Here is an 11539-nt window from a genome sequence, read left to right on the forward strand (position 1 = left end):
AGGAAGCAGGCTTCAAGGATCCCAGCTGTCTTCAAGAGTACTGGTTCCAGCTTCCTGCTTCATGAAGGCCAAGGCCTAGGTCATGGCCCCTGCAAGGTCAAGGTCATTATAATGCCAGCACCTGGCTGCTAAGCCTATTTCCCTTCCAATACCCTCCCCTCAGAGCTCCTGGTGCATCAGCTCGTTCAACCTCCTGCTTTTCTGCTCTCTCTTGATTTAAGAAACAGACACATTATATTTCTATGTATTCAGAGCACAGGAGTCCCAGCATCCCACTTCCAAATGAGCATGTCAAGCACCTGCATTCAGAGAGGACACCTGGAAGCCAAAATTTTGCCATAGTGAAAGGCCTTATTCCCGAATACAGGTAGAGTGGGGAAGACCTTGGCCCCTCCCCCCACAGGCAAGAGTGTTGCCTCCCCAGGGGGCTGGTAGCCTGCTAAGGCCCAAGCCACATGGGTGGGTTGTCTACTGTTACTGAGGGCCTACTCTGTGCCACATACCATACTAGGTGCTTTACATACATTATATGTCATTGAATCTTCCCTCCAGTCCTATGAGGTAGGTACTATTATTGTCACTGATTCACTTGAGAAAGCTGCCAAAACACAGATAGCAAGGGGCAGAACCAGGATTCTGATTCAGGTTGGCTCAGCCTTTTATCAAATACATCTGGTCTTCCTCTGTCCTTTCAAAAGCCTATAGCTTCCTCATCTTGCCCACTCCTCTGTGGATAGGGTCTGTGGTTTCCTTTCTCTTATCTATCCTCAACACACAGTGGGTGTGACCTGGGTGCAACCAGTCACAGCTCTGCAGAGGTTACTATGATTTTGCCCCTGAAGGATCTGTCCACAACTTAGGAACTCAAACAACTTTTGGCCTGAGCCCCTGTTACCGAGAGAAAGGAGGTTTTTGCCAAGGACTCCAAGGGGAGTGCACTTGATGCTGGTCGGGACCCAAGGCACCCAGCCCTCCCTGAGACATTGTGTGAGTCGGGCTGGGCCTCAGACACAGCCCCCACTGCCCCACCCCAGCCAGGGTGGTGCTTGTGTGGGAAGGACTTTAAATCCAGCTGCCAGACCCCTGCACGGGAGAAGGAGAGACAGCTGGCCACCATGCACGGCTCCTGCAGTTTCCTGATGCTTCTGCTGCCGCTGCTACTACTGCTGGTGGCCACCACAGGCCCCGCTGGAGCCCTCACAGACGAGGAGAAACGTCTGATGCTGGAGCTGCACAACCTCTACCGGGCCCAGGTATCCCCACCGGCCTCAGACATGCTGCACATGGTAAGTGTGGCCATGGCGCTTGCTGGCTGGGATAGAAGGGGTGCTGGCCAGGGTCTGTCACCAGGCCCTCTTACCCTGCTCCACATGCTGAAGCTATTTCAGAATTCTTCTCCTTTCTCTGGTCAGTGATAGAGTCGCCGAGTCCCTGACATTATGTTACATTACTTTTAATGGCAAAAACCACAATTACTTTTGCACCCGCCTAATAAAATTCACAGGCCCCTATAAGCAACCTCATAATACAGATGAGGAAAGTGAGGCTCAGAGGGACTTGTTGGGGTCACACAGCTGGTTAAGCCAGACCCAAAACCCCGGCTTCCCACTCCAACGACCTTTCCCCAGCACTTCCTCAAATGCATGTGCCCTCGGTGGGGGAACCCCGGAAGTTCTTAACACCTTTGTGAAAACGGTCTTTCACACACCTGCCAAGAAGAGGACAAGAGGAAGCGGGCAGCAGGATGGGCATGGGCACCTGGGGTAGAATGCAGGTGCTAAGGAGGTAGGTGACAGCAGGATCCAGAAGCAGAGAGGGCTCTGGATCATACAGTCCGAATTCTGTCTTGGTCGCCTACAAAACCTGTGATTCGAGGCAAGTCCTGTAACCTTGCCGATCCCGTGTCTCATCTGTAAAAGGCGGTCAGAATTAGAGCTACGTATATACCAGTGTGGACTGAATCTCACAGATATCCTACTGAATGGGGGAGGAAATAAAATCTCTAAAAAATACACAGTAGGGTCTCTTTACATGAAGTCTGAAGACATGTAAAAATACTATTCATGTCTGGTGAAACACGCAGATGTAGTAAACATACATGTACATGCACACAGGAGACAGAGCCAGATTTAGGGCTGGTTCTCTTAGGAAGAGCTATTTATGGCAGGGTGAGAGGCGGGCTGTCTATATGCAGGATTAAAGGAGATAAAGTGAGAAATTCACCCCCTTCCTGGCTGGGGAGGTTGCTGGGCAGTGTTTAGGGATCAGGGACCCCTGGAGCTGGTGCCTGAGAGAACAGATGCACCTTGGGGAACACAACAGTGAGCCTGGGGCCCCAAACCTAAGTTCTAACCTCAGCCCCATGTGATCTGACTAAATTAACTCTGGGTGGACCCCTTTCCCTTCAGATGGAAACATGGGGCTGGCGATCCCTGCCCTGGGCGTCAGACAGGATGACATGTGAGAAAGATCTAGGAATAGCTCTGCACACACACCCAGCACTGCCGTTCACAGCTGTGCCAGCCTGGGCATCCAGGAAAGGTAGACAACAAACCAGGAGTCGCAGACGCAGCTCTGCCAACAGCACCCTGATTGAGGCCTGCGCCTCATGGTTGGGCTTCAGGTTCCCCACCTGTAGATCCCTGATGCCCTGCAGTCTTGCTGGCTGAGACGGGGGCCACACAGGCTGGGAGCTGCTTCTCAGACAGAGGTGCACCTTGGAGCAGGGCAACATTCTGGGAGGCAGTTGGGATGCTGAGGGGATATGCTGCTGCCTAATGGGGAGTGTTAGGAGGAGGAGGAGATGAGGCTGGGGCTGGGATGCCAGGAAACATTCAGGACAAGACTCAGGTTCAACCTCAGTAGTGGCGAGGGCTGGGACTCTGCAGCCAAATGGCCTGGGTTCAAATCTTGCCTTTGTTACTTATTAGCCTTGTGACCTTGGCCAAGTTAAACTCTTGGTGCCTGTCTCCTCATCTGTAAAATGGGGATAACAGTGGAATAATTCCCTTGTAGCTATGGTAGTTGTAGGGTTAAATGAGTGAATATGTGTAAAGCACTCAGAAGAATGCCTGGCACACAGTAAGTGCTCAATAAGTGTCTGATTAACACAAAAGAGGGAATGGATCCAGGGTGAGACAGGTGGGGGTTATCATGAACGCTTCCCTCTCAGCCTCCAGGTCTAATCAGTGCCAGTTTTGCCCCCCTGAAGGTTCAATTGTCCTTGAAATGTAACCGTTCCCCTTACCCCCTTCTCTTTTTGGCACAACCCTGGTTCAGGGTTCTTTCATTCTTGAACCCAAGGACTCCTAGGATAGCCCCTACCTGTTCCCCAGCTTCTGGCCTCTGCTGTCAGAATGAATAATCCAACACATGGGCCTGACCTGCTCAAAATCCTTCAGTGGCTCCCACAGCTCCCTACTGCCTCAGGATAAAGCTCCGGCTCCTAACTGAGAAGGCTCTGTGTGTTCTGGCCCCTGCCTAGCTCTTCATCCTGCTCTCTCGCTTGCCCTTTATTCTTCTGTAACCTGAACAGCTTGTCTTTTCCCAGCCAAAATGTTTCCCAGCTTCATGCCTTTGCTGATGTGTGCCTTCTGATTAGGACGCCTCTCCCCCCAGCTGGCTAATGCCTCATCTTTTTGGTGTCTCCCTCTCCACCTTTGGCTGGGCTAGATGGCCCTCTTTGGTGCCACTATAGTACTTGTTGCACATCTGTCATTTACCATGTGGTGGCCCAAATGACGTTTATGTCAACGGAAGCTTGGGCTTCTTGGTTCCTGCTGTTGTCCCAGGGCTGACACAACGCCCAGGACTGTTGAATGAATGAATGAACGAGTGAATGAATGAATGAATGAATGAATGAATGAATGGATTTGCTTCTAGATGGTGACCATGTGGCCAATGTGGGTGGGTGCTGAGAGTCTTACAACTCCACAGGGGGCTCTGGATGACTGACTGAGAATCCTTAAGACCAAAGCAATGACGCTTGGTGGGGCTCCAGGTATCTTGTCAGAATGGAAATTACAGGCAGACTCTGTAGGGGGAGACTGCTTTAAGCAGGGCCCTGTCTCAGTCATCAATAGTTGACAAGTATCTGTTGAGCACCTACTATGTGCTAGTACTGCACCAGACACTGGGGATCCATCCATGCCATATCCTGACGGCACTTACAGTCCAGCCCGGCACCTCACAGGTCGTCTCAGACACCCTGACCCTGGTCCCCAGCGCCCTGCCCCTTTCCCACTCCCAATCTCCCACTGTTGCCAGAGTTGAGAGTATCTCAGGGACCAGTGATTCAGGACAAAAATGTCCAGAGAGGGAAAGATACTCACCCAAGGTCACAGCTGTGGAGCCATCCCAGCCAGGTGCACCCATCCCCATGCCAGACAGCGGCTCCTGAAAGCCTTGAGCGGGTGGGGAGTGGGTGTGGCCACACAGCCACCTCCCCTCAGGGTCACCCAAGCTCTTGGCGCTTTATGGGCTGTCTGGCTCCCACAGCTGGCTGGGCCCCCATAGGGTGGAGCAAAAGCTGCCTCCAGGCCATGGATTTCCAGGAGAAGCCAAGGACAGCATTTAATGGGATCCAGGCTTCCCCTCCTCAATCCTTTGGGTTGGATGCCTTGTTAATCCCTCTTCTCACCCACATTCGGCCTGCCTCTCAGCCAGGGACACAATCTCAAAGGCCCTGAACCTAAAATTTCCCCTCCAACCATCTCACCTGAGGTCCCCACTGGAGAACACTGTCACTGGGGTCTGACGGCGGGTTACCAAGGCTCTGAAAGTAGGCCCCTTGGTGAGAGGCCTGTGACATTCAGTGTCACCTAGAGACACTTAATTTTCTTGGAGAAAGGGGGTTGCCATTGACAAGGGTTGGGAGCAATTAGGAACAGCACTGGGGAGGGAGCCGGCAGAGGGTAAAGGCATGGGGACTGGGTGTCCCAAGGGAAGGGGGGGGGCTTAGAGGGAGAGGAAGGTGCCAGCCCTCAAGTCAGGTTCCTGGTTGAGTGGGGGTGAAATGGGCTGAATAAACGACCCAGCCCCTCAACATCGATCTCACCGGACATCCTGTGCTCTTCAGAGAAGTTCAAGGAGGCCTGGGAGGTAGGCAGGGGCATGTACGGCCACTTTTATCACATGAGGCTTTTTATAATAACACTGTCACCAACACCACCTCATCCACTCCTCAGCCCTCTGAGGGTGCAGAAAGGTTAGACAATCCGTGCAGTCACACAGCTGGTGAACGGCCAGCTCCTCGGCCTGGGATGGCGTCCTCCACCTGCCCACAGAAGCCTACCCAGAGCAGAGACCTGTTTCAGGCCATGCCCAAGAGTCACCCCGCTAAGGAGGTGCCGGAAGGATTTCCCCCACGACTTCCTCGACCTTTTGCTTGGTCCCCACAGCATCTGTGGGCATCCTCACCTCCCTTCTCTCACCTGCCCTGCAGAGATGGGACGAGGAGCTGGCCGCCTTCGCCAAGGCCTACGCACGGCAGTGCGTGTGGGGCCACAACAAGGACCGCGGGCGGCGCGGCGAGAATCTGTTCGCCATCACCGACCAGGGCCTGGACGTGCCGCTGGCCATGGAGGAGTGGCACCACGAGCGCGAGCACTACAACCTCAGCGCCGCCACCTGCAGCCCGGGCCAGATGTGCGGCCACTACACGCAGGTGTGGGACCCGGCGGGCGGGGCAGGGCGGAGCCTCGCGGCGTGGGGGTGGGGCCACGTGCTCTGTGGGCGGGGCCACCTCTACCTTCACCTTTCCTAAGCGTCCTCGCTACAGGAGACGGGCCTCACTCCAGGTCCCCTCAGATACTTTGCAGGTCTTGTCCTCTCACTGCAGCTAATACGCTGTCTAAGCCTCTGACGGAGTCGGCTTCTCTACAGTCTTTTGAAAACCTAGGCCGCTAGGCCAGGCGCGGTAGCTCACGCCTGTAATCCCAGCAATTTGGGAGGCCGAGCTGGGAGGATCGCTTGAGGCCAGGAGTTGGAGACCAGCCTGGGCAACATGGCGAGATCCCTGTCCCTACAAAAAAATACAAAAAACTTTGCTGGGCGCGGTGGCGCCCACCAGCTACTCTGGAGGCTGAGGTGGAAGGATCACTTCAGCCCAGGAGGTTGAGGCTGCAGTGAGTCGTGATCGCGCCCCTACACTCCAGCCAGGGCGACAGAGGGAGGCCCTGTCTCAAAAAATAAATAAATAAAAAGGAGTGGGGGCGGTGGGACATGTTAGGTGTCACAGAGCCAGTTTTATGGATTGTGGTTATTGACCTAGGCAATACTGTACGGTGCTCCAAGTGGTCCTGCGCCTCTTCCCCCAGATAGTGCAGGGCTGTTTGCCCCAGTAGCCGATAGTCCCTTAACTTCTCTCTGTGGCTCCTTTGCATTTATTATGGTGTCTAATTTGCTACTTGTCATCTGCCAGGGACTAATAAAGCAAATAGACAATTTTGTTTAGTTTTTCTTTTGCATTTAACAATTATGCATAACGATGAAGAGCAAATTGTGGCTGAATGAAGGCTTCAGGGAGATTTCTGATAGAATTTCCCGCTCCCCAGTCACACTTTGCTGCTGTCTGGATTCTCACGGCATTTTGAAAGTTTGGGCTTGCGGATAAGATGTGTGTGTGCGTGTGTGTGTGTGTGTGTGTTGGGGAATTAACATTAGTGTTACGGAATTATTTTTTCTCCTGCCAGTGCTTATGTGTTGTACAAATAGTAACATGACAAACAATTAAAAGAAAAGAAACCAACCATCTTCCCACCCATGTCCACCAATTCCCTTTCTTTTTCATGCTATTTTTAGTCTTCATCTTTTTTTTTTTCTTTTTTTTTTTTTTAGTCTTTATCTTTAGGGAGGAAATCCCAGCAGCACCCACCCAGGTCAGAAAGTTGTGAGGGCCCAGCACCCTTCCTGGCCCTTTCTCTCTGGATCCTGCCACCCCTCCCTCTCCCTCCACCCTCACCCACTTGCTTCTGCGGGGATTGTTATCAGGACCCAGCAGGGAGTAAGTCAGCGTGGCTCCGCCCCAGCTTTCTCTGGGGCTGAGGGTGCATGCACTCTGGAGTTGTTTCTGCCCAGAAGGTGTTCAACACCGGGGAGACCTTCAGCTAATTTCAGCAGAGATTCCTGGGCAGATTGGGCCTAGAACCAGCAAGGAAAGGCTGCTGGTCTCACCCCATGGCAGCACACAAATGTTGTTGGACTTTTTGTTTGATAAAGACAGAAGTCATTCTAGCAGCTAAGAGACCCACACTGAGAAACAACCAGAACAGGTCCTGCTCACCTGTGATTTGGGGGAGGTTCCACCTTCAAAATGGCTCCTCCTGCTCCCCACCTTGGACTTTCCTTGTTGCTGAGGTCTAAAATTCTACCATTTGAGATTCTTTCCTTTGCATATACCCTTCATTTAAAGTGCAAGGGCCTCTAGGAAGAGCCCACAGAAAAAATTCATGAGGGTGTATCACAGTCCTGGAGCTGAGGGAAGGTTTTGAGAGGAAAAGAGGCCTGGCAAAGTGGTGTATGTGGTTAGCAGAGGAGGGTAGAGGGTTAGGGACAAACTCCCCCATCCCTCCGCCTGGTCAGAGTTTTGTCCTGAACCTGCATGGCTTTGGGAACGTGAATGTCACAGGCTATAGGGTGCCTCTTCTCCCCAGCCCTGTAAGGCAGGTGTAGTGGGATGCCAGGAAGGCACCATGCCACCTCGCATGGGGCTGAGCTGCCAGGTTTGCCCTCCTTCAGGTGGTTTGGGCCAAGACAGAGAGGATCGGCTGCGGTTCCCACTTCTGTGAGAAGCTCCAGGGTGTTGAGGAAACCAACATCGAATTACTGGTGTGCAACTATGAGCCCCCGTGAGTGCTGGGGGGAACCCTGGAGATGGAGAGGGGGAAGGCACAGGCAGAGCCAAGGGGAGGGCAGAGTTGGCCACAGCCTGAGGGAGTGGGAGAAGAGGGGTCAGTCTGGAGCTATACCATCCAGGGAGCTGTGAAGGGTCCGATGGTGGTCTGCTCTCATCGGCCAGAGAGGGCCACGAGGAGCCCAAGATCGCCCAGCAAGTCAGTGGCTGGCAGTCAGGAGACCCAAGGGCACATCCAGAGTAGATGTGTGTATAGGAGTTGGGGAGAGGGTTGGGAGAGGTCGAGCCCCTCCCCTCAGCATCCTCCTGACCTCCTGTAGGGGGAACGTGAAGGGGAAACGGCCTTACCAGGAGGGGACTCCGTGCTCCCAATGTCCCTCTGGCTATGGCTGCAAGAACTCCCTCTGTGGTGAGTCCACGGGTGGATTGGTAGGGGCAGGGGGTGTGGAAGGGATGCGATGCAGACTGGATGGTCTAAGAGCCTCGCTGGACTGAGCGGGACGTGGGCGGGGGAGGGGCCGGGCTGGATGCGACCACCTGGGGGCCCTGGCGGCTCCCTTAGCCCTCCACGCGCAGCCACTTTGGCGCCCTGTCGTTCCAAGTGGCCGGATTTCAACCCTTCAAAGGGAGGATGTTAGAAAGTCTGGCGGCTTCGGGGGGGCCCGCGTGAGGTGGACGTGGCCAATCGTTTGGGTCTTGAGGAGTGGGCGGGGCCAGGCCGGTGGGCACGGTCAGAGGGCTTCAAGAGGGCGGGGCCGGCCTTGCCGGAGGAGGAGCCCTGTGAGGGACAGGGATCCCGCTGGAGAAGTCCCCTGAAAAAGGGCAAGTACGAAAGTAGAGAGACTTGGACCAGGAGGTGGAGAGAGGAGCAACTGTGTCAATCACCAGAAGTGGCGTTTCTTTTCTTTTCTTTTTTCTTTTCTTTTCTTTTTTTTTCTTTTTTTTCTTTTTGACGGAGTTTTGCTCTTGTTGCCCAGGCTGGAGTGCAATGGCTCGATCTCTGCTCACCTGCAACCTCTGCCTCCCGGGTTCAAGCAATTCTTCTGCCTCAGCCTCCCAAGTAGCTGGGATTACAGGCATGCACCACCATGCCCGGCTAATTTTGTATTTTTAGTAGAGATGGGGTTTCTCCATGTTGGTCAGGCTGATCTCAAACTCCTGACCTCAGGTGATCCGCCTGCCTCAGCCTCCCAAAGTGCTGGGATTACAGGCGTGAGCCACCGCGCCCGGCTTGTAACTTTTATTTTCAATGAGGGGCATATCCGCTGGAGAATGTGTGTGTTTGTGTGTCCTAATAGGACATTTGATCGCGTCACTTGGTTTGCGGTGCGGTGAGAGATGTGAGGTCCTGCTTGAGCACTCATGCCAGTTCTCCTCTGTCTTATCAGAACCCATCGGAAGCCCGGAAGACGCCCAGGATTTGCCTTACCTGGTAACTGAGGCCCCATCCTTCCTGGCAACTGAAGCCTCAGACTCTAGGAAAATGGGTACTCCTTCCCTAGCAACGGGGATTCCGGCTTTCTTGGTAACAGAGGTCTCAGGTTCCCCGGCAACCAAGGCTCTGCCTGCTGTGGAAACCCAGGCCCCAACTTCCTTAGCAACAAAAGACCCGCCCTCCATGGCAACAGAGGCTCCACCTTCTGTAACAACTGAGGTGCCTTCCATTTTGGCAGCTCACAGCCTGCCCTCCTTGGATGAGGAGCCAGTTACCTTCCCGGAATCGACCCATGTTCCTACCCCAAAATCAGCAGACAAAGTGACAGACAAAACAAAAGTGCCCTTTGGGAGCCCAGAGAACTCTCTGGACCCCAAGATGCCCCTGACAGGGGCAAGGGAGCTCCTACCCCATGCCCAGGAGGAGGCTGAGGCTGAGGGAGAGGCTGAGGCTGAGTTGCCTCCTTCCAGTGAGGTCTTGGCCTCAGTTTTTCCAGCCCAGGACAAGCCAGGTGAGCTGCAGGCCACACTGGACCACACGGGGCACACCTCTTCCAAGTCCCTGCCCAATTTCCCCAATACCTCTGCCACCGCTAATGCCATGGGTGGGCGTGCCCTGGCTCTGCAGTCGTCCTTGCCAGGTAAGGCCCGTGGCATCGGTCCCACTCCCCTCCTGGCTCTGGAATGGCAGTGTCCTGCCCCAGCTGTAGGTGGTATGAGCACGGTGGGGCATGCGCCCTGTGAGTAAGAGCTTCCTCCCTGGCTGCTGCCCCACCTCCTTGCATGGTGGGGTGGGCGGGACAGCAGGCACAGCCGTCTCTAGGCTGAGGCAAAGCCGCTTTCTTCCCACAGGTGCAGAGGGCCCTGACAAGCCTAGCGTCGTGTCAGGGCTGAACCCAGGCCCTGGTCATGTGTGGGGCCCTCTCCTGGGACTACTGCTCCTGCTTCCCCTGATGTTGGCTGGAATCTTCTGAAGGGGATACCACTCAAAGGCAAGGCCTGGTGCGGAGGGCCCTGGCCTCATGCCCACCTAGATTGTCTTCCTCCAAGTGAGAGGCCACAGCTTCCTGGGCAGGTCCTGCTCTGTGGCCCAGCAGCCCCCCTTCACCCCAACTTCTGGCCAGATTCCAGGCCAGCACTCTTGTCCTCCTGGGAGGCGTCTACAGGGGCAGCCCCTGGCACTGCCCCAGGAGTGCCTTGGCTCTGTCTGGGTAGGCCCATCCCTCAGCTGGCTGCAGACTGTTCTGAGGGGTATTCACACGTGCCCACTCTCAGGTTGTCCTGTGGCTATCAGCTTCTCTCCTAGACAGAGGATCTCAGGCTTCCCAGGAACCCCTGGGCCCCTTCCAGTCCCCTGGCCTCTTCCTTGAGCCATCTGAGTCCAGGACTGTTCCTCAGAAGTGCCTCTTGCCTTCTCAGGGTGAAGAGGTCAGCTGTCCTCCTGTCATCTTCCCCACCCTGTCCCCAGCCCCTAAACAAGATGCTTCTTGGTTAAGGCCCTCTGGAAGGGAAAGGCTACGGGGCATGTGCCTCATCACACCATCCTGGAGGCACAAGGCCTGGCTGACTGCGAGCGCAGGGGGCCGCCTGAGGACTGCACACCGGGCCCACACCTCTCCTGCCCCTCCCTCCTGAGTCCTGGGGGTGGGAGGATTTGAGGGAGCTCACTGCCTACCTGGCCTGGGGCTGTCTGCCCACACAGTATGCGTGCTCTCCCTGAGTACCTGCGTAGCTGGGGACGGGGATTGCAAGGGGCAGATGAAGGACAAGCCCCACTGGAGTGGGGTTCTGTGGGTAGGGGAGGCAGGGACAAGGGAAGGAAAGCAACTCCTGACTGTCCAATAAAAACCTGTCCAACCTGTGGCAACTGTTCCTTCTCTTTCACATCCCCCTCCTCTAAAACACTCCATTTAGTGTCTCCTCTTTGGGACACACCCTTCTTTTCCTTCCTATAACTCTCCCCTCCCCCTAATCACAGGTGGCCGCCAGGAAGGGGAAGAGCCAAAGGAAGGCCAAGGGTGCTGGACTGACTCTCCCAGCTTCAGGAGTCACCAGCGGGGCCTAGACGAGTTTGGAGCCCAGGATCAAAGCATGGCATGCGGCCTCTTCACAGGGGTGCTGCTGCCCAGGCCTGTCTGGGACACAAGGTCAGAAATGTACGTCAGGCAAGGCTCTGCCAGCCCCAGGTGCTTGGAAGAGTCCTAAGAAAGGGATCTGGAGTCCCAGACCCTCCCCAGGGGAGCACAGGAGGAC

The 11539-nt window shown here is 54.9% G+C and overlaps 1 protein-coding gene across 2 annotated transcripts; it reads left to right on the top strand.

The window, feature by feature from the left end:
- Positions 1 to 732: 732 nt before the first annotated feature.
- On the top strand, positions 733 to 11153 carry PI16 (peptidase inhibitor 16). Of its 2 annotated transcripts, none has more exons than XM_010389704.2 (7): positions 733 to 1286; positions 5444 to 5665; positions 7738 to 7847; positions 8173 to 8261; positions 9241 to 9927; positions 10139 to 10278; positions 10706 to 11153. In XM_010389704.2, the coding sequence occupies exons 1-6, from the start codon at positions 1116 to 1118 to the stop codon at positions 10258 to 10260; spliced, it is 1401 nt and encodes a 466-aa protein (XP_010388006.1). In that variant the 5' UTR covers positions 733 to 1115; the 3' UTR covers positions 10261 to 10278; positions 10706 to 11153. The 2 variants fall into 2 exon arrangements, with proteins under 2 accessions (XP_010388006.1, XP_030785244.1); XM_030929384.1 differs by having other exon boundaries at positions 9241 to 9339.
- The last annotated feature ends 386 nt before the right edge of the window (positions 11154 to 11539 follow it).

Source organism: Rhinopithecus roxellana, chromosome 4 (genome assembly GCF_007565055.1).
Source record: "Rhinopithecus roxellana isolate Shanxi Qingling chromosome 4, ASM756505v1, whole genome shotgun sequence".
NCBI lineage: Eukaryota > Metazoa > Chordata > Mammalia > Primates > Cercopithecidae > Rhinopithecus > Rhinopithecus roxellana.

Excerpts from the sequence above, each read along its gene's own strand:
- PI16 (XM_010389704.2), top strand. The coding sequence starts at position 1,116 with ATGCACGGCTCCTGCAGTTTCCTGATGCTTCTGCTGCCGCTGCTACTA. Across the intron at positions 5,666-7,737 it reads TGTGCGGCCACTACACGCAG|GTGGTTTGGGCCAAGACAGA; the intron begins GTGTGGGACCCG and ends GCCCTCCTTCAG. Across the intron at positions 9,928-10,138 it reads TCTGCAGTCGTCCTTGCCAG|GTGCAGAGGGCCCTGACAAG; the intron begins GTAAGGCCCGTG and ends TTCTTCCCACAG.